The sequence below is a fragment of the Sciurus carolinensis genome, chromosome 3 (genome assembly GCF_902686445.1).
Source record: "Sciurus carolinensis chromosome 3, mSciCar1.2, whole genome shotgun sequence".
Lineage (NCBI taxonomy): Eukaryota > Metazoa > Chordata > Mammalia > Rodentia > Sciuridae > Sciurus > Sciurus carolinensis.
The window spans coordinates 138,222,171-138,244,162 of NC_062215.1; the positions used below are offsets into that span (position 1 = coordinate 138,222,171).

Genomic DNA, 21,992 nt, shown 5'->3' on the forward strand with positions numbered 1-21,992 from the left:
GAAGCAAAAATTACAAATTACTGTTTCTCTTCTTGCCCAAAGCACATCAAGGACTGACACCCATATCAGTGTGGAACTCAGCGGTTCCCTACGGATGAGTTCAGCACTAGGTTGACAGAGCCTTAAAGCTAGGGAAGGGAGAGGACAAGCAAATGCCATGGGTGAAGAATTAGGCAAGGTAGAACCTTGCATTTGATCATAATTATTTAACGTGGTGTACCTGAAATATGTAGAACTAAATATTTGTTTTATCTAAGTATAATCAATTTGTATATATTAAAAATTGATACTTTATAAGATACATCACTATAAGTATATTGATGTTTTATGATTGTTAGAATGTACTCATTTTAATTCTATTAGTCATTTAGCATGATGAAAAATTACATTTCTGTAATATACACGTTACCTTAACTAATTTAAGCATAGTAAAAAAAAAATGAGAATGTTTGGTTCATTTACAGTCTCAAAGAAGCCAGTCACAGTGGTGTATGCCTGTAATCTCAGTGATTGAGGAAGCTGAGGCAGAAGAATCGCAAGTTGAAGGCCAATCTCAGCAACTTAGTGAGACTCTCGAAATAAAAAATTAAAAGGGCTGGGGATGTAGCTTAGTGGTAAAGTAACCCTGGGTTCAATCCCTAGAACAAAAAAAAAAAAAAAAAAAAAAGAAAAAAAAGAAAAAAGAAAAAAACAAAAAAACTCAAATATTCTGAGCTGGGTTTTCTCTGTTTCTCAATTCCTTTGCTATCTAAGTTTATTCTCCATATGCTGTAGCTTCAAAGGATTAAATCTCGTATAAGTTTTCCAACTGTGGACTTTTTAAGCTCCAATCTTCCCCAGTTGACTTCTGCAGCTGGACTCTGGGCCTCAGCATCCTCATCTGTAATGTGAAGTAGTCAAGTGAAGTTATCACTAAGGTCCCTTCAGGCATGAATTTTGCATTGACTAATCCATTGTAAAACACGATGAAAATAATGGTTCTTTTGTAGTTCTCTTGGGGCTGTTATTATTGCTGGGAATCATGCTGGACAGATGCAGGCATCACATGGAATGTGTGGGGAAGTGTAACTGAATAGTGGCCGTGTTTTGAGGTAGTGGAGCTCAGTAATTCAGAGTAAGAAAACGGCCTTTCGAGACATTTTGCTAAGGAGAAACACGCTTGAAAAATGCAAAACGGATTATCCTGTACATCTTTAAGTACTTTTGCTCTATATACTCACAGTACAAATTAGTTAGGAAGAGCAGTCCCGGCCTCGCCCTGCAAATTGTGGGGTTTGGGTTCAAAGCAGGTTTGACTTGAAGCCTGAACCCTTAGCCCCGAAAGCCACGGCGAGGTCAGCGCCGCGGCCGGGCACCTGTTCTCCCCAACTTCGGAGGGGCCTTGGGGAACAGTGCCTGCTCAAACCAGGGCAGAGCGCAAGTGAAATCATAGCCCAGGTGCCTCCAATAAGGGAGCGGGGGAGCGAAGTGACTTGCTCGCTCAGCTTTCATAATTTCTTGGGGGTCTAGCTCCTGCTGGGGAAGTGGCAGCAGTACGTAGTGTATTGAGGGTGGGTGTGAGCGCGGTGGCCCGCACCCACTGTCCCGCGCGCTCCGACCTAGAGTCTGTGGCACCCTGCAGCCTCCCGGAACTCGCGTGCTGCCCGCAGAGTGCGTGCGGGGGAGCGCGCGCCCCTCGGCTGCCACCTGCGGGGCCGGCCGGGAGCGGGGCGCGAACCCGTGACGGGCACGCGGCGGGTGCGGCTGCGGCGGCGGCAGGAGGAGGGCCGGGGAGCGCGGCCGAAGGACGCCCCGTCCTCCAAACGCTGCCACTTGACTGAGCCAGGCGTTTGTGGGAAGGCGGCGCCACTGTCCGGCTGCTGGATTGCACTTTGCCGCTGCTCGGCCTCAGCGTCCGCCCGCCCTGACGCCAGCAAGCCCCCTCCCAAGAGCAGCGCTGGCTCTGGAGCTCGGGTACTGGCCCCGGCATGCAGCCCGCCGAGCGCCGGATACCTCCAGGGCCCCCAGGGCTGTGCACACCTGCGATGGCCGCGCAGATGTCCCGGTGATGTGTGGTGTAAGTGAACATCTGGAAGGTGGGCCCCCGGGGCGCGCGCGTGTGTGTCGGTCTTTGCTCATCAGCTGTGCCTTTTTGCTTTTTCAATGGCAGAAACCCACGAGTTATAGGAGGCTTTAATTAAACCAGATATTTCTCGGCCGACTGTCTTGAATTGAGCCTCGCATCTCAGTTCCCTAATTGCGGAGAGTTAGCCCCCACCCCTTCCATCTTGTTCTGAGCCCCCAATTAGAGGTATTTATGAGCTGCAGTTTCATCTTCCTACCCACCTGAAGAGTGAAGGTTTTCAGGTAAAAGATTTGCCAGTCAACATTTTATTTGTATGTCAAGCTATCAGGCTTGTGCTCTGAGTAGCATATGATGGGCAGAGACAGCTCTTGTGCTCTTAGGAGCTGTGGGAGGCTGACTCCAGAGAGGAAATAATGCCAGTGAGAAAGCAAGCCGGTAAACTGTAAGATCTTCAGCCATTAGGAAAGGATCTGAGCAAAGCAGAGCAACTGGAGTTGTTTCTCTTGTCTCTTTTCTGATCCCCCTCCCCATTCTTTATGAAAGTAGGTTAACAAAATTGTAAACTAGTAATATTCACGTCAACGACTCCATCCCTTTAGGATTTGATGTATATAATATTTCTCTTTGGGAAATTTTTAAATAAGAATTAAGAGGAATAAGAATCTACTTTTGTTATGACAAAGTATAAATTAAACCAAGATGAACAGTTGGATATTCCTTTTGCCTTAGGATGAGATTGTTTTCTATTATCTAGAAAACAATACATAGCGATCATATATAAATGGGAAATTACATTATTTAAGTATAGCAGAATGGCCTGGAAAAATAGTAACTTGAGTTTTTAACTGTTTGCTGTCAAGCAAAAATCACTTAGGCCCACAATCTTACACCAAAAGGATACTTTAAAATCATAGACTATCCTCCATGCTTCTGTCCATTTTAATCTCTCTTCTGCAGCACTCCTGATGACCAGCCACACTCCACTTCACTATGAAGGTTAGTATTACCAAGACCTTGTTTACACCCAACTAACAACTGCTTCCTTGGACATGTTTTTCATTAGTTTGACTTTTGCCAGTAATGTTCCAACTTTTGAAATTACATGCAGGACTATTTTTTTTTTTTTTTTTTTGCAAATAAGATCTAAAATTTAAACCAAGAGTCTGCAAAGGGTCCATGACCGAAAATAGTTAAGAAATAAAAGGCATAAAGTGATACAAAATAAGATTTTTGTCTATTTGACAGCCTTTAGATCTCTGCATCTTGGATCCCTTATCTGCAAAATGGGAAAGATAATATACTCCATCTGCCCAGAGGGTGATGTGAAGATGAAATTAAATGATCTTCATAAAGTATGTAGTATAGGTGTGCCAGGAAGTCAGAAAATGTGATCTTTGCTTCCTTCCTTACCTGAGACCCTTCTTGTGCTAAAGATCCTTAGTCCAAAATGAATTCAATAAATCATTCAGAGTATAATGAATTCCCACCTTCAAACAAATACTCCAAAGTAAATCTGACCTTTTTTTTTTTTTTTTTTTCTGTTGGCTTCTATTATTTTAAACCTCTCTCTACCATCTCCACTCTGTTGGATGTTTTTACTCATGATTGTGACATTCATCATGTTAATTTCCGGACACTCAGTGAGTTTATTCAGCAGACACTCAAGTTACTGATAACATATGGGACAAGTCCCTTTGCTATAAAGGTGTCTTATCTAGAAGCCTATGGTATAGTAGAAATGGCCCTGAATTTTTAGAACCCGGTTTTGGAGTCTGTTCCTGACACTTACCAGATTGATGTCCTTGAGAAGTTTTTTTCCATATCAGTAAAATGAGGTTAGCAACATCTGCCTTGCAGAGTGGTTGTGAAAATTCAGAGTACCCAAAGTGCCAAATATAGTAATGGCTAGAGATATAGTTGCTCCTAAGTAGATATTGTTGAAATTAATGGATCAGCTGAACTCAGCATTTTGACTTATTTTAATAAGTCGGTCAGTTATAGTCCATAAACTGTTCTAGTCAGTAGACTGATTTTGTCCGTAAAGACATCATAAGAGGGCTGGAGTTGTGGCTCAGTGGCAGAGTGCTTGCCTAGCACATGCGAGGCACTAGTTTTGATTCTTAGCACCACATATAAATAAATAAAATAAAGGTGCCAACTAAAAAAATATTTTTAAAAAAATCATGAGAAAAATTTTAATCAAATGCTTTGCTAACAATAAAGATCTTGGGTATTCCCTAATCTATTATAAAAATAAATAATGTTAGTTATAAAATGATTCTTATTGAACTACTAATTCTTAGATATCTTTAATCCCCCACCCCAAGTATTACCTATTTATCATTAAGTCTTAAAGTTTGCCAGAGACTGATAGCAGACTACCTGGTATATAATGTTTAGGAATTCTAATTCTTTTCTTCATTTTGAGTATTACAAAATAAAAACACTTGGGATGAGAGGGTTGTGTGTGACTCCAGTCTCTAGAGACCTCCCTCCTTCTCCAAGTTAACCAGTATCCCTGTGCTCACACCTGCAGGTTCTCTTACAACCTTGGAAATGAGTCCCCAGAAGGTGAAGACTTTGTCTCTTTTAAGTACCTTCTTCTGCTTGCACCTTAGTTCTCTCTTAATGAGGTTTCTTTTTCAGTTTGAAGCTCATTTGCTTTTAAGGCAGCAAAACAGCTGCTAAGCAGTTCTGTTTTCTTTCTCTAATTAACTAATATACCATCTGCCTTTGGATTTGAGCATTCTTTAACTGGGGCCTGTTTTTCATAGCAAGAGTACAATGAACAGCATGAACCAAATTGGTAGAGAAAACCACTCATGGTATTATAATGTTAAAAGTTTTGGTAGTAGTAAATAATTCTAGTCATGATCTAATATGCAAGAGCCTTGCATTTTAAGAATTAACTTATACCTTAGAAATTCAGAGTGTTTCACAAGGGGCTGAAAATAACAAATTAGTGAAGTTGGATGGGCACAAGGGTGCAACAGAGGCCTGTTGAAATGCCCAGTCCAGAGGAATCCTAATTCAGAACACTTTAAACTTTGTACTAGTCACACAAAACACTGATCCAAACATTATTACAAGTTTATGGCTTTTGCATGTGACACTCTGGGAACGGTAGAGCTGTCTGTGTGAAGTTGACTGTTTTATTCCCCACGTCTCACACACTGGATGCACATGGATATTTGATAAATGGCCAAACATTAATAAGCATTCATTAAGTGCCTTAGAGAACCATTCTGTGCAAAATAAGAAAAAGCAACTCCTACTTGTGAAGAATATTTAATCTCATTGGGAAAACATTACTTTATAAAGTAATTTGTCTAGACATCAGTTCAAGAAGAGGACTCTGAGAAAGGCTAGTGGAATTCTAGGAAGTTTGCATGGAGGAGATGGGGGCTTCCCTGTCCTTGAAGTTAGTACTTTGGTTTAAGTAGGGAAGAGGGGAAAGGGTGTTGGGTAGAGATAAGGGGGAGGTGGTGTTTCAGTTTAAGAAAGGGCCAGGAGGAGGAAATGAGCATGGGTGTGGCAGGATTAACTTGATGTGATAGGACATTTCCTTGGATTAGTGAGAAATCCAGTGGTAAAAGAAGTTTTAAACATGTTTAAATTAACTGTACCTTTCATCTCCTGAAATACTGTACTATCAGCTATGGACAATAAAACTGTGATAACTCAAAGGGAAAGATGTATAGTAGTATATGCATCACAAAGGAATTATTACACTTTAAATAGCAAACCTTTCTGAATTCTTGGTTCCTTGACCCAGAGTCCAAGTGCCTTTGAATACTACATTCTCGCATGTCTCCACATCAGGGTGGTTCTTCTCAGTGTTCAAAATTACACACACTGGTATCTGAAATTTAATTTAGTGCATAGCACTTAACACTTTTTTATTATTTATGCCTCCTACTTGTTCTTAAGTATTTGAATTGGTATCACTACATAACATAAAGACTGTAATTTAATTTATAGTGGAGGAAGAAAGCTCTTCTACTCGACATGGTTGAGTGACTTAGGCCTATGAATCAAACTGATAAAAAGCAGATAGCATGATTTAAAAACAGACTTAATTATGTGTATATGCACAGGAGTTCCCAAAAGTGAGACTCAAGGAGGCAGTTAGACTATAGGGTTTATGCACCATTTTAACAATCTTAAAATGGGCAAAAACTGTGCAAAGTTTCTACATCAAATTTTCTTTTCTTTTTTCGTTTTCTTTTTCTTTTTTCTTTTTTTGTACCAGGGATTGAATCCAGGGGCACTGAACCACTGAGCCACATCCCCAGCTCTTTTTATTCTTCTTTTGAGACAGGGTCTCCCTAAGTTGCTGAGGCTGGCTTTGAACTTGTGATCCTCCTGCCTCAGGCTCCAGAGCCACTGTGATTACAGGTATGAGCCCCTGTGCTTGCCTTAGGTCAGGAGCTACTTTTCATTTTCCTGCAAGGATTTATATTACAATACTGTGGGAACTTCTGCAGTTTAAGTTCAGTATTTGTCATCATAAATAGGAGTGGCCAGGTAAAACCACATGGTACCCAGAGTAAAGCCCAGACAGGCTGAGAGATATGCCAGCTTGGTTCTTTTTTCCACCTGAAGGACCTGGTAAGTGAGATGAAGTATTCACCCCTGACTTAGGATATGTATCACCTGATTCTAATTCCAGAATCCTAAATGACTGTTGGCATTCTTAGATAATGCTTCTTTCCATAATTATAATCTTAAGATATAAATGAAGCACTTAAAAGAATGAATAATTTGATGTTAGTAGGTTTAGGGGAAATCTGGAGAGGAAAGGAAGGGAAATAACCTGGAACACCTTCTCTGTTCCTAGGGAGTTCTAGATGCTATACACATTGGATCTCAATTTTTATGACCATCTGAGGTGGAGCCCAGTTTACATATAAAACCATACCACCCAGCTCCACTTAGGTTTATCAGAATCTCAAACATTGTCCTTTCACTTAGCCATGTTATTTTCTCTGGCCCTCCACTGGGGTACTTTGGCCACTGACACATGAAGAGCTCCCTCTCCGAGACTGCCTGTTTAAGCAGCTGCACACAGCATGTGTCCTGTATGGCAGAGGAGGAAACCAGCTACTTGGCTTCCAAGGACTTTACTGCGATGTTCTTTTGGTGACCTCCAGATTGATTGAAATCATATGTGCATATTTTCTAGCTTTTGCATTTTTTGGTGAAAAAGAACATTAAATTTAAATTGAGTCCATTTCTGTTTGCTTGACTGGTGTCATTTTACCCTGTTATGAATTTATAATCCCCAAGTCAGTGATTCTCAGTATTCCCAGTACAAAGTCTTCCATTTAATGTACAATTATTATGGACCCCTACAAGAAAGAAAATATACCCTTAGTACCCATTATTAGAGAACAAATAATGATAAACATGCTATTTGAAACTCAGTTCTGTTTTTTAATGAACTCAGGTGTGTTTTTAATGAATTTAAACAACTGTCCCAGTCACAAGGTAATGGAATTGCTTGTCACAGAAACAGACATATTTGCCTATTACATCTAGTAAAAAGAGATGGCAAACATAAATTAGTACACTAAAGTGATGAATAACTGAAGAACAGCAGTCTTCTATCCTTTTCACACTATAGCAAAACAAGCTGAAGGTTGACAACATTTTACTATATGGGTATTATGTCTTATAAACAATACAGAAATGTGATCCAACAAAAGAATGTAGCAGTGGGTATAATCTTAGGAACCTTACTAATCCAGTTCTTTGTATGAGGTTCTATATCCCTCTCCCCACTCAACTCCACCACCACCCCTACACCCTTTAGCTACAGCACTGTTTAGGATAAAGGACTTTCAAATCCGTTTCCAGATTGGTTTCTCTTTTATTGTCATCATTCTAAACCAAAGCAATAATGTTCCCAAAGGAAGTGAGAAATAAAGCTCTCGCACTGGTAACTGGAGGTAGGAGAAGACTTCTACAAGAACATGACCACTATTTTTGGGGCTGGTTTTAGGCCAGTGTAAGAAGGAAACAACAGGTCTTGCCTTAGAGGCATATGGCACCATGAGTTAGTTGGTCTGTACTCTGGATTCTGCCCAATTACTTCAAGAACTGGAACTTCAGACAGATTTTAACACTTGGTGTGACTGATCAAAGCAAACAGTCTTTTTCAGGTATAAATATATCAATCCCCTGGATTTGGGTATCCTGGAATGTTCTCAAAAATTGATCAGGCATTTTATTGAAATAAAAATTACAGTGAAATACACGAATCTCAAGGGTACAATTCGGTAAGTTTTAACAAATGTATATACCCATGTAATCAACTCCCCAATCAAGATATGGGACATTTCCATTACTAGAAAGTTCTTTCATACCCCCTTTCAAGTAGTCCCTACTGCCTCTCACCCAGAGGGAACCACTGCTGTCATGTCTCTTCATGGAGTTAGTATTGTCCAATCTTGAAATTCATGTACATATAATCAGTCTTTTGCACCTGGCTTCACATGTTTCTGAGGCTCATCCATGTTGGTGCATACATCAATATTCATTCTTTAGTACTGTCAAGTAGCATTCTGTTTTAAGAATATCCCCAATTTGTTCATCCATGTACCTACTGATGGAAATCTGAATTGTTTCCAGCTTTGGCTATTTGTGTATAAAGATGCCATCAACATTGATAGACATGTTTCATTTATTTTAGACAAAAATCTAGAAATGAAACGTCTAGTTCCCACTGAAAGAACATGGATAATTCTGTTGAGAAACAGCCAGATAGCTGGGTTTGGTGGTATACTCTTGTAATCCCAGCAGCTGGGGAGGCTGAAGCAGGAGGATCAAGAGTTCAAAGCCAGCCTCAGCAACTTAGTGAGGCACTAAGCAACTCAGTGAGACCCTGTTTCTAAATAAAATACAAAAAAGGGCTGGGGATGTGACTTAGTGCTGCTGAGTTCAATCCCTGGTACCAAAAACTAAAAATTAAAAAAAAAAAAAACACCACACACCAAACAGCCAATAGTTCTTTACAGTGGTTATAATATTTTACACTCCCCAGCAGTATATGTATTCTATGTTTTCACCAACATTAAGCATTCTGGGTTTTTCAGCTTTAGCAATCTTAGTGTAAATAGTATTGTAGTTTTGGAAAATACCTTTTAAAATGTATATACAGTAAAGTAACTTTGGTGAACAAATCCAAGAGTTTTAATACATGTATAGATTTGTTATAACCACCATCACAGTTGTGGTAAAGAAGTTTTATTGCTCCCAAAAAGTTCCTTGTTGCTGCCTCTCTGAAGTTGCAACCTACCCCAATCCCTACAACCCGTTAGACCCAGATCTGATGTCTGTCCCCAGAATGTCCTACAAATAGAATCATATAGTACGTAACCTACTAAGACTGGCTTCTTCAGTTAGCATGCCTTTAAGACTACTGGTGTGTGTCGCTGTCTTTATTCTACCTTTTGGCAACTACGAATAAGGCCATGACAGACATTTGTACGAAAGTTTTATATGAACACTAATTTTCCTTTCTCTAGGGTTAATATCTGTGAGTGAAATTTCTGGAACATATGGTAAGCGATTGTTTGAACTTCATAAGAAACTGGCAAACTCTTTTCAAGAGAGGCCATGACACTTTGCATTCCTTCCAGCAATGTGTGAGTTCCAGTTGTACTGGTACTCAGTATGCTTGGTATTATACAGATTTTACTTTACCTATTCCAATAGGTGGCAGCTTATCATGGCTTTAATTTGCATTTCCCTTACGGCTTCATTATTTGATTATTAGCATCCTGATATTAAGCATCTTTCATGTTCTTATTTGCCATCCATATGTGGTTTTGAGTGAAATGTTCATCTATATCTTTTGTTTATTTTTTAAAACCCGGTTATTTTTGTACTGTTGAGTTTCAGTATTTATATATTCTATATTCCAAGTCATTTGTTAGAATAGTTTTTGCAAACTGTTTAATATTTGCTGGTCTTTTCATTTCCTTAAATGTGCATTTTTCTTCAGAGCAAAAGTTTTCAGTTTGATTTAGTCCAGTTTATAAATGTTTTTTTGAATGGTTCATACTTTTGGTGTCCCATCTAGGAATTGTCTAACCCAGGATCACAAATTTTTTTTGCTTTTTTCTTAAATCTAATAGTTTTACATTTTGCACTTAAATCAATCCCTACAGTTAGTTAATTAATTAATTTATTTTTTTATACCAGGAATTTAACCCAGAGGTGCTTAGACACTGAGCCACATCTCCAGCCCTTTTTAATTTTTTATTTGAGACTGGATCTTGCTAAGTTTCTTAAGGCCTAAGTTGCTGAGGCTGACTTTGAACTTGGGATCCTCCTGCATCAGCTTCTCCAGCCCTACAGTCAATTTTTGTATGAAGTATAGTCAGTACTCTGTATCTGCAAGTTTCACATACATAGATTTCCAGATATTTGGAAAAATTTGCATCTGTGCTGAACACATGCAAATTTTTTTCTTTATCATTATTCCCTAAACAATACAGTATTTACATAGCACTTACATTTGTATTAGGTACTGCAAATAACTTAGTGATTTAGAATATATGAGAGGATATATCTACTAAATATCATTTTTAAAGAGTAAAATTTTTTAAAAATTTCTTTTAGTTATAGATGGACATAATACCTTTATTTTATATATTTATTTTTATGTGGTGCTGAGGATTAGACCCAGTGCCATGCTAGGCAAGTACTGCACCACTGAGCTACAACTCCAGCCCACTGTATCATTTTATATAAGGGGCTTGAGGGTTCTGGTATCCTCAGGGGGTCCTGGAGCCAGTCTCCTATAGATACAATGGATGACTGTATAAGGTAGAGGTAGATTTTTTTGGTAGGGGTTGGAGACATACAAATGTCTAATTATTTCATTCCATTTGTTGGAAAGATTATCTTTTTTTGTATTGAATTGTTATACATTTGTCAAAAATCAGTTGACTGTATTTGTGTGGGTCTATTTTTTGACTCTATTCTATCCCACAGATTTGTGTCAAGCCTGTTATCAGTCTTGATTTCTGAGGCTTTATAGTCATTCTAAAAAGTGGATAATATGACTCCTCTAACTTTGTTCTTTCTCAAAATTGCTTCAGCTTTTCTACTTCCTTTGTATTTACATATATAATTTAGCATTAGTATGTCTATATGTAGAGCAAATTTTGCTGGAATTTTGATTAGAATTTAAGAATCAGTCTGTCAATATCCACAAAAACGTATGCTGGGATTGCACTGAATGTATACATCAATTTGGGGGAGAACTGACATCTTAACAATATTAAGTTTTCCAGATCGTGAACAGTATTTATTTATGTGTTGACATTCTTCACTTTTCCTAGGTAAAAAAAATTATTTTTCATATCCAACATACATAATGTGCAATGTGGTTTTCTTTCATATGCTTTCTTAAGTGTATGCCTGTGATCATATTTTTAGACTACTGCAAAAGACATTGTCTTTCAAATACTAGGCATATAGAAATATAGCTGATTTTTGTATATCAATTTTATATCTTGACAAAATTACCTATTAATCCTAGTAATTAATCCTAGTAATTTTAGGGGGAATAATCTGTAGAATTTTCTATATATATACAGTCATGTCCTATGTAGTTTTTTCTTCCATTGCTACTTATGCTTATTTCTTTCCTCCCTCCTTTCTTCTCACATCAAGTAGGACCTCTAGAATTTTAAATAGAAATGAGAATGAACATCATTACCTCTTTATCATAAGGCAACAGCATTCAGTCATTCCCATTGTTTGATGTTAGTTTGAAGACACCCCTACTGTTGCTACTTTGCTGAGAAATTTTATCATGAATGGGTATTTTGTGAGGTATGCTCTGCTTCTGTTGAGTATCTGAGTTTTTTGTTAACATGGTGAATTAGTTTAACTCTTCAATATTAGACGGCATTTCTTAAATTCCTGGTATAAATATCATGTATTTACCATTTCATACATACTAGATTTGTCACTTAAAACACCTGGGTCTGTGTTAATAGGAGATAATGGTACATAAAGTTGAGTCTTCTTATACTATCTTTGGTTTTGGTGATGGTCATACTGGCCTTATATAGAATGAATTTGGGTAAGATTGATATTACTTCTTTCTGAATGTTTGATAGAATTCTCTAGTATAGTCATTTGGGTCTGAAGGTCCTTTTGGGGAATATTTAAATTACAAATTCAATTTCTTTAACTGATATTGGGCTATTTTTTTTTCTTGTGCTAGTTTTGGCAATTTGGTACTAGCATGAAATTGTTCATATTATTTCTTTATTATATTTCTAATGTACACAGGATATGTAGTGATGTTTCTTTCACAACACATCTTAGATAGTATGTGACTTCTGTTATTTTTCTTGGCCAGTTTGTGTAGAAATCTGTGTATTTTATTAGATCTTTCTAAATAAAAACTATTAATTCCATTGCTTCACTGATTTCTGCTCTTGTTATTGGGGTATTAGATTTTCTATTTTTTTCTGACCTAAATTCTTTCCTTTCTTTTGCTTACTTGGGGTTTAATTTACTTGTCTTTTTTAGCTAAAGGTGAAAGCTTAGATGACTGATTAAACCTTTTCTATTTCAAGCATTTAAGTCTATATTTTCTGCTGAGCTTTAATGATACATTTCAAAACTTTAACATATTGTGGCTATTATGTAGTTGAAATGTATTTTAATTTTCCTTGTGATATCTTCCTTATCCCATTAGTTATTAAAAATGTTTAGTTTTTAAATATTTTGGGCCTATTTTACTATCATTTATTTTTAATTGAATTCTAGGGTGGTTAAGAAATATACTCAAAAATTTCAAATATTTGAAATATTTTGAGACCATTATGTACTCAGTCTGTAATGATGAATGTTCCATAAGCACTCGACAGGAATATCTATTAGTTGTTGAGATAGTGTTAATATAACTGTTAGGTTAATGTCAGTCAACTCACATTGGATCATAATGTTCAAAACCTGTATTCTTTGTCTTTGGATTCTCTGTATCATTTACTGACTGAGCAATGTCTAAATCCAACAATGCTTGTTCTTACAGTTTCTGTCTGTTTTTAATTCTTCTTATATTTTGAAGCTATTAGTTCTGAACGTATTTATGTTTAAAGTGCACCTCTTAGAGAGAGCACATAGTTTGGTTTTAAAGTTGACTTTTATTTTAGAGCAGTTTTAGGCTCACAGAAAAATTCAACAGAAAATAGATAGCCTTCACGTACCCACCTAGGGCACACGATCAGCATCCCACACCAGAGTGGTACATTTAACTGATGAACCTACACTGACAAATCACATTAGCCCTAAGTCCATACTTGATTAAGGTTCACTTTTGGTTTTGCACAGTTCATATATTTTGACAAACATGTAACAACATGTATCCATCATTAGGGTATCATGTGGAATCACTACCTCAGAAGTCACCTACACTGAACCGACCCATTCCACCTGCCTCCATAACTTATCCCTGATCTTTTTACTGTCTCTGTAGTTTTGCCTTACTTGTCATATATTTGGAATCATTGTGTAGTCTTTTCAGGATGGCTTTTTAAACTTACTAACATGCATTTAAGGTTCCTTCTTTTCATGACTTATTTATCCCTTTTTAATGCCAAATATTGTTTCATTATCTAGATACATTACAGTTTATTTATTCACCAACTGAAGAGTACCTTAGGTGCTCTTAAGTTTTGGAAATTATGAATAAAGAAATCTGTGTATAAGTTTTTTGTGTAGACACAAGTTTTCAACTCATTTGGTAAATAGCAAGCAGAGCAATTGCTGGATCACGTAATAAGAGTATGTTTAGTTATGTTAGAAACTACTGAACTACCTTCCAAACTGTACCATCTTGCCTTCTCACAAGCAATGGATGTGACCTCTGTTGTTCCACATTTGGTGTTGTGTCTTGGATTTTCACTATTCTAACAGGTTATCGTGGCATCTCGCTCTTGTTTTAATTTGCAATTCCCTAATGATATATGATGTTGAATTTTTTTCCATGTTTACTTGCCATCTGTATGTCTTCGTCAGATCTTTTGCCCAGTTTAAATCAGGTTGTTCATATTCTTATTGAGTTTTGAGTTCTTTGTGTATTCTGAATAATAATTCTTTATAAAATGATTTTACAATATTTTCTCCCAGTCTGTGGCACGTCTTCATATTTTGACAGTGGTTTATGAAGAGCAGAGTTTTTCTAGCAAAGTCAAACTGATTATCTAAAAAGATCATTATCAAACCCAAGGTTGTATATAGACTTTCTCCTGTGTTGTCTTCTAGGACTGTTATAGTTTTACATTCCGTATTTAGGGCTAGGAACCATTTTGAGTTAATTTTTGTGAAGACTATAATATCTTTTTTTTTTTTTTAATGTGGATTTTCAGTTCTCACACTTGTTCAAAAGACTATGCTTTCTTCATTGTAGGGCCTTGGATCTGTTGACTATATCTGTATGGTCTGGATCCTGTTTAACTAGTGCAATCACCCCTGCTATCTTATGGAACTTCTAGTTTGTTTCCTTTCAAATAGTACTTTTTTTGTGGAAGTTAGTCACCTTATTTTCTAATTGCTCCATTTTCTTTCTATGTGCCCCATTTCCTGTCTTCTTCTGGGTTAAACATACCTAATTCCCCCTGCTTTAAGGTCATACTTGCATTATCTTTTTAGTGTATTATCTTTTTTGCTTCTTTCAAGTTTTTAAAAATTTTACCCTCCCAGTTTTCAGATTTATATATGTATATATAAATATATATTTATGTTCAACTATACTAATCTTTTACAACATCCAATAGCCCATATGATGAATTTTTCACTTCAGATAATTGTATATTTTAGGTTTTGAGTTCCATTTCCTTTCGTTTATGTCCTTGAACTTACTTATATTCTTAACTCCTTTATATTTCTAGTAAGTTCTATGAAGCTCTGTTAATTATCAAATGCTGGGTCATTTGGGGGTCTGTTTCCAACAGTTTTTTTCTTGATTATGGGTTACATTTTCCTGCTTCTTTCCATGACTACTAATTATTTACTACACTTTGCAAATAATAACTTGTATGGAGTCTGGATTATGTCATCTTTCTATAAATGATACTTTTATTCTTTGTTAAAGTGAGACTGTTTCTGTTGAACTTAATCTGATATGGCCTGTGGCTAGCTGTTTTTGCAAATGAAGTTTTATTGCATACCCATTCATTTATATATTTCTGTGGCTGCTTTTGCGGAGTAGCAGAGATGAGTAGTTGTGATACACACTGTCTCAATCTGTTCATGCTGCTATAACAAAATACCATAGACTGGGTGGTTATGAACAACAAACATTTCTCATAGTTCTGGAGTCTGGGAAGTACACTCAAATTGTATCTATTGAAGGCCTGCTTCTTGGTTCACAGATGGTGCTTTCTTTCCTTCACAGTGAGGGCAAGAGAGCTCCTGACGCCTCTTTTATAAGGGCACTAATACCCTAAATTACTTCCCAGAGACCCCACTTCCAAATATCATCACTTTGAGGATTAGGTTTCAACATATAAATTGCAGGGGGAGGGACAGGATATTCAAATTATAGCAGTATAGCTCACAAGCCTGTCATATACTATCCAGCTCTTTAAGGAAACCTTTGCAGACCCTGTTCTAGGGTATACCCCTGACTCCTAAGGTGTCACATTTCCTGAGCAGTAATTAAAGCCTCAAGTGTTCAAGGAGGTATCTCCACTTTGGCTGATCTGCAACTCCAAGGATTCTCAGTACTGCAGAACATCTGGTATCACTGTTCAATTCTAAAGACCCAGAGCAGGCAATCTCTTACTAGGTTCTACAGATCCTTATCTTGCATATGCACATCCCAGCCCTTATCCATGATAGTCCTTTAGTAAATTTCTGCCTCTCCTAGGGCTTTCCTTATAAACTCTGTTTTATAAATTAGTTGCTTCAGTAACCCAAACCTCTGCTTCCTTAGCTCAGTAGAATTTACACTATCCTTGGGCTCGACTTCTCTGTAATAATGTTGGAAGATACCCTCAAGTAAAACTCCAGGATGTTCAACTATGGGATTCAACATCTTGTGTCCTCCTTTCTGCAAGTAATCACAGTATTGAGCAGCTTATCCTTCAATGCCTGAAAGTACCTGCTTATGTATTTTGTCCAGGTGGGAGGGCAAATCTGGTACCAGTTATTCTGTATTGGCAAGAAAAAGCTGCTTATACAAAACTAAAGATCCTAGAAAATACAGGACCTCCTGATGATTCTACTCACAGCCTTTTATTTATGGCACCTATTGAGTTTTCTAAACTTTTTCATGTTAACCATGTGTGCTTCCCTGAACTGTTCCTCACAATACAAAAATAGATACATGCTGGCATGCTGGAGATGAAGAACCAAGACAGTTCTCTTTGAGCAGTTAATCTAGTAAACAAGGCAGATATCATACATGTACCTACTTCCCCTTTGAAATACATCTCTGTAATGAGAAAACTGGGTAGAATTTATAGAAAACCAAAAAAGTATATAGTTATAAAAGTAGCAAAGTTTTTTTCTTCATTTATTTAGAAAAGCAATTTAGGAATATGCTAGATGTTGCCTTTTAGGGATCAGTGGTTTCGGAAACAATCAATAGAATTGTCGAGTCCCCAAACTAAGAATCAGGGTCCGTTAACCTCATCCACAGAGACTTTGCCTCTGCTCTCACATGTCTAGTTCTTGCTATAGGGAAGTTGTTCAGTGTTCTCTTAGTTATCTTGAAGTTCTAGCTTAAGAGAAGTTCATCCAGTGACAGCACCCACTTGGGGAGCACAGAAGGCACATCACAAGCACTGTTGCCCACTTGATGTCCAAACATCAGATAGGGGTAGGATACTTAAGAGGAGAAACCTTTACACTTATTTTAAATAAATATGAACTTTTCATATAATTTCATAGGGACATTTAATTCAGAAGGAAAAAAACTTGGCTTTCTATGATGTCTAACCTGTGTTGTTTGCTTGGCACTAGTATAAAGACTATTGAGTGGTAAATATCTGACCAGGGAACAATGCCTGACTCTAATAGTAGTCCAAGATGTACAAGTTCAAGGGTTTAAAACAAAATCAAATTTCAATATGTTTATTTCCCTTGACAAAGAAAGATCAGAGGTTGGCCCGAACTTTCGGTAAAGGGCTAGGTAATAAATATTTTAGGCTTTGCAGGTCACAGTGTGTCACAAGTATTCAATTCTGCCATTGTAGCATGAAATCAACCACAGATTGATTTCATAAATAAGTGAGCAGGGCTGCATTCTGATGACAGGTGGCTAGAATTTTATCCAGGAACTATATTGCTGTTATAAATAAGTTTAAATCTTTTTAGTTTTATAAAATTTTCAAAAGTCTGAAAAAATGTTTTCCTGGTTTATAAACTGACATTTTTATTGTGTGATTTTTTTTTTTTTTTTTTTCCCTTCAGTTGATAAGATAAAACTGTTTGTTGTTACCTCACATTTCCTCCAGGGGACCAAATGGTGAAAAGAACCTTTACAGAGTTCCAACAGGTCGCTGAATTTTACATTATTTTGCCTTCTATGATTCAAAATGAAAACTCCCTTCTTTTGACAGATAAACATTGCACGTGAAGAGCGGAGAAAGGGAGCACCGATTACGAAGTGGCCTGGAGAGAGAAAGCACTAGTCCACACGGTGCGGACAGACCTTCACTGTCTCCCAAATATGCTGAAGTAGTCTTGCTGCTTGCTCTCCTTCCCTCAGTCACAACACCTCCACAAAATGGGCTGCATGAAATCAAAGCAAACGTTTCCATTTCCTACCACATTGGCACCTGAGAAGCAAGATGAGAGTGAAGAAACCTTTATGCCAGAACAGGAATTTCTACCCAGGATGTCTTCAGTTCATGTCCAAGAGGAAGTGAAGAAACCCCCAGGACCCAACATGTTGGTGCTTCAATACGCACACCGCCTGTCCCAGGAAATCTTGCATGATGCCATGCAGCAGTGGGCACGCAATAACATCAAGTACTATGACATCCCATACATTGAGAGCGACTGCGAGGGCCTTGATGCTGTAGGATGACAGCTTTGTTGACCTGTGGATATAGTTGGTGCTAGTTTAAATACATGAAGCAGAAGCAAACACTGGTGTGCATAAGTACAAATAACTCCATCTGGATGTAAAAACTTGTCTATGATAATGTCACTGGTGTAGGAAAACCTAAGATGAAATGTGTTTTAAGCAGTTCTGTGTTAACAATAATTTCTACCTGCTGCTTCCTAGAATTTGGTCATGGAAGGGCTAAACGAGGTCCCGTGGCACCCCATAATCATCTGGAGGTCATCCCACTTTCTTCCTGAGGCATAATGGCATCACCAAAGAAAATGCTAAAGCACCCCAGGTTCTAAATGGTTAGTCACTTCTTTAAAATAACCATTTCTGTTGATTTATACCAAAAAAAGCCCCGCTGTGAAAAGGGTTTTTCCTCATAACACCTTGGCCAGGAAGTAGCACTCTGACCATAGTGATACAATGTGGGTGGTTTGTCAAAACCATTCAAGGATCCCCACTTCTTGACACCTATGACCTAAGATTAGAATACAACCTGTGTAGAAAAGTTCCACCTTGAATCCCGTTCTTAATATATTTTTGTAGATGAAAAGCATAACTACCACCTTGAACCTCAGGGTCCAAACTACAGCTGTTACTGAATGATTTAGACTGTGTATAAAGCCATCTTTAAAAGACACAATTTATAGAAGCCATGACATTAATGTTTATTGCATTGTACTATGTCCTGTATTCCTTTCACAAAGAGCAATCCAGTAAATCTTTAAAATAACAGAAGCCAAGTCGGTAAGGTAGAAAGCAAAACCTGGTGTTAAGTGTGTATTAACCTTTGTTTCAGAGATGCAGATGTGGGTGCAGGTGGCACTTACTCCCAGGACTTTTACTGACCAGTAGGGCAATTCCATTCAGTTTACATGGGACCAAATAATGCATGAGGATTTACAGTTGTGTTACAGAACAAGATATCACTCTCCTCCAAGGGCAATACTTGTTTTTAATAGGAATATGTGCCCATTGGGCATTTTTAGCCATATACTATGCTATTTCCACAAATGAGGCTTTTTCTCTTTTTACTGTCATCACATACACAGTTAAACAACATACTGTTTGAAGATCAATGATAACAGAAGATTTAGGAGAGGGGGAGGAAGATACTGAGAAGACAAAACTTGTGGGGAAAATGAGACTGAGCCTCTAGAATTGTCTTTTCATTAATATTTGCTACAGAGTTTAATTAATTTAGAAAGAAAATTGCTTAAGCCCATATATGTTAGATCCTTTTATTAAGATACACCAGTGTCACAGAAATCCAGAAGAGGTATGAGAAGGCTTGTGACCTCTTCAATGAGATAAATATTTGGCTTTGTATGCAGGCAGAAAGCTACCAATAATTTAAAGCAATACTTTGAAACCAAAAATCAAATGAGTGAATTCTCCAAACTGCATGAGCACAGAAAAGGGGCAAGAAGTGAGTGACATGAAGTGATGTCCCATCTTTCAGTTGTTTTTCGATGCCTTATTATTAAGCTTGCAATCTCGCAACTTATATAATAGAAAAGCAACCACTCCTCCTCCTACAAGGACCTGAAGTCGTAGCCCGACAGAAAGTTTTCCATAAGTACAAACCACATTTGTAGCTCAAAAAGAAAAATTTAGGTTTTGAGATTTATACTAATGATACAGATAAAAACCTAGATGAAGATTTTTTTGTTTTATATCTCACAAAGTATGCTTTTGCTGCAAGGTCATTTGCTATTGAAAAAATATAAATTAAATCTACACAATAATACTGTGGTAAGAAAATAAAGCCATACAAAGAAGTATGCCACTAAATTTTTCAGTATACATTGGGGACATAGACTAGTGGGGTTTGGGTCTAACTAAATATTTTAACTTCAGGTTCCTTCTTTGCCCTGTGCCCCTATTTCCCAAGAGTGTAACAGGAATCTCTGAAAGAGCTATACCTAGCTAGAAGTCTGATCTTCTTGTCACCCTCTCTCAGCACTATGGTCGCACAGTTTTATCATTGAGCACCACCCCTGCCCTGAATTTTATTTCCACACAGTATGCTGTATATATCATCTAAGAGACTTATCTCTGAAATATGCTGTATTATATGTCAACCCATGAACTAGGAACCACAGGCTTACATAATCAGTGAGTTAGTAGATAAACCAGATGGGAGAGCTGAGTAAACAGAATCTATAATGCATGTGATAATTACCAAGGTAGAGTTTGGCCTTGATTGACAACAAGAACATCCTTGATAAGAATTAGCCTTCTTCATACCTTCATATTGAAACACTGGCTTTACTTCATTTTGAAAGTTTTTCATAAATAATAGGAAAACTGAGGAGGAAGGAGACCTATCAAGTAGAATACTAAAGAGAATTATTGGAAACATTTGGAGTATGAACATTTACCAGCACAACAAAGACCCCCTCCAGGTGACAACTGTGGAGGCAGATCATCAGGAAACAAGCATGCCAATCTCTCATTTACAGAGTCACACAACCCCACAACGTGCCCCACTACTGCTTCTCCAGTTGTTTCTTATATACTGTTAACTTTCAGTTTTATGCCTTTGGTTCTAGAATTCTCCACTTTGAGTTACCTCATCAGTCTTTTGCAAACTGCCTGTGGTTATCAGCACTTAAGGCACATTGAAGGAAGCAAAAATGATTATCATCTTAATCCCAAAGGAATAATTTGTGTCAAACTGCCTTAATACTATAGTATGATAAAAATAGTATGAAATAGCATGGTACTCACACATCCTATTAAAAATCATTGGCATTCTGAGATGGTATGGGAGTGTACATTTGCATTACACTTTGTAGAAATCAAAAGTTAGAGACACATTTAAGTAACGTCAAGAAACAGTAAAAACAAAGTTCTGCTGGGTATGGTGGTGCACACCTATAATTCTAGTCACATGGGAAGCTGAAGCAGGAGGACCCCAAATTTGAAGCCAGTCTGGGCAACCTAGTGAGATTGTCTCAAAATAAAATAAAATGGCTGGGGAATGTAGCTCAGTGGTAGAGCAACATGACTAACACGTGTAAGGCTTTGGGTTCAATTCCTAGCACCTCCCAAAACAAAGTTCTAACAAATACACTGGTTAATCAGAATGCCCTCATCCTGTCTTTACATGACCAAATAAGCCATGCCTTCCTTGGAGTCAGGGGCACTGACTCAGAAGTACTACTTATACTTTAATTTACAAACTCAAGTTTTATTAACAAATTCTCTTCACTGTAAGAATTAGCTATGAAGTGGTATATTTTTTCCCAAATACTTTTGTGAAAACTTTTTTTTTGTAACTGTACAAAAGTCCAGTTGCAATTACATAGCTGTAAGTTCTTATTTAATTGAAGTAAATTCTTCTCAATGCTACATACTTTCACATTTTTTAACACAAAAGAATATTTTCTGTATTGCTTACAAGTATAAAGTGAATAAAAATCCACTTATACAGATAATTTCTTGAATAATCTGGGTTCAATTTAGAAGCTTTAAAGATATGAACATAAATGTAAATCTGTCTGATATCATGACATCTTTATTCCATATCTGTTCCTGAATTTTTAGAAGAATCCATGTCAAATAGATTAAGAATTGAGCAATACCTTCTGGGCTACAATCTCATCTATGAGAAAGGGTATAGTCCATAATCTTTGATGTCCTTTTATGTTTGTTCTTACACATCTGAAGTTCTCTTAGTTTCTGAGGGATATGGAATTAAGGAGAAACTAGAACGAGTTACAAAATAAATGATAAACTGACCTTTAATTTAAAAATTACTCTTACCTAGAACTTTAAAGTCCTTAGTCTATAACACCTTGAAGTTTCTTACCTTAAAGAACACTTATT

The 21,992-nt window shown here is 37.2% G+C and overlaps 1 protein-coding gene across 1 annotated transcript; it reads left to right on the top strand.

The window, feature by feature from the left end:
• The first annotated feature begins 1,769 nt into the window (after positions 1 to 1,769).
• Positions 1,770 to 21,582, top strand: C3H2orf88 (chromosome 3 C2orf88 homolog). Its single transcript, XM_047543754.1, has 2 exons — positions 1,770 to 2,056; positions 17,662 to 21,582. Exon 2 carries the CDS (start codon positions 17,829 to 17,831, stop codon positions 18,129 to 18,131), a length of 303 nt encoding a protein of 100 aa, XP_047399710.1. The 5' UTR covers positions 1,770 to 2,056; positions 17,662 to 17,828; the 3' UTR covers positions 18,132 to 21,582.
• Positions 21,583 to 21,992: the final 410 nt, after the last annotated feature.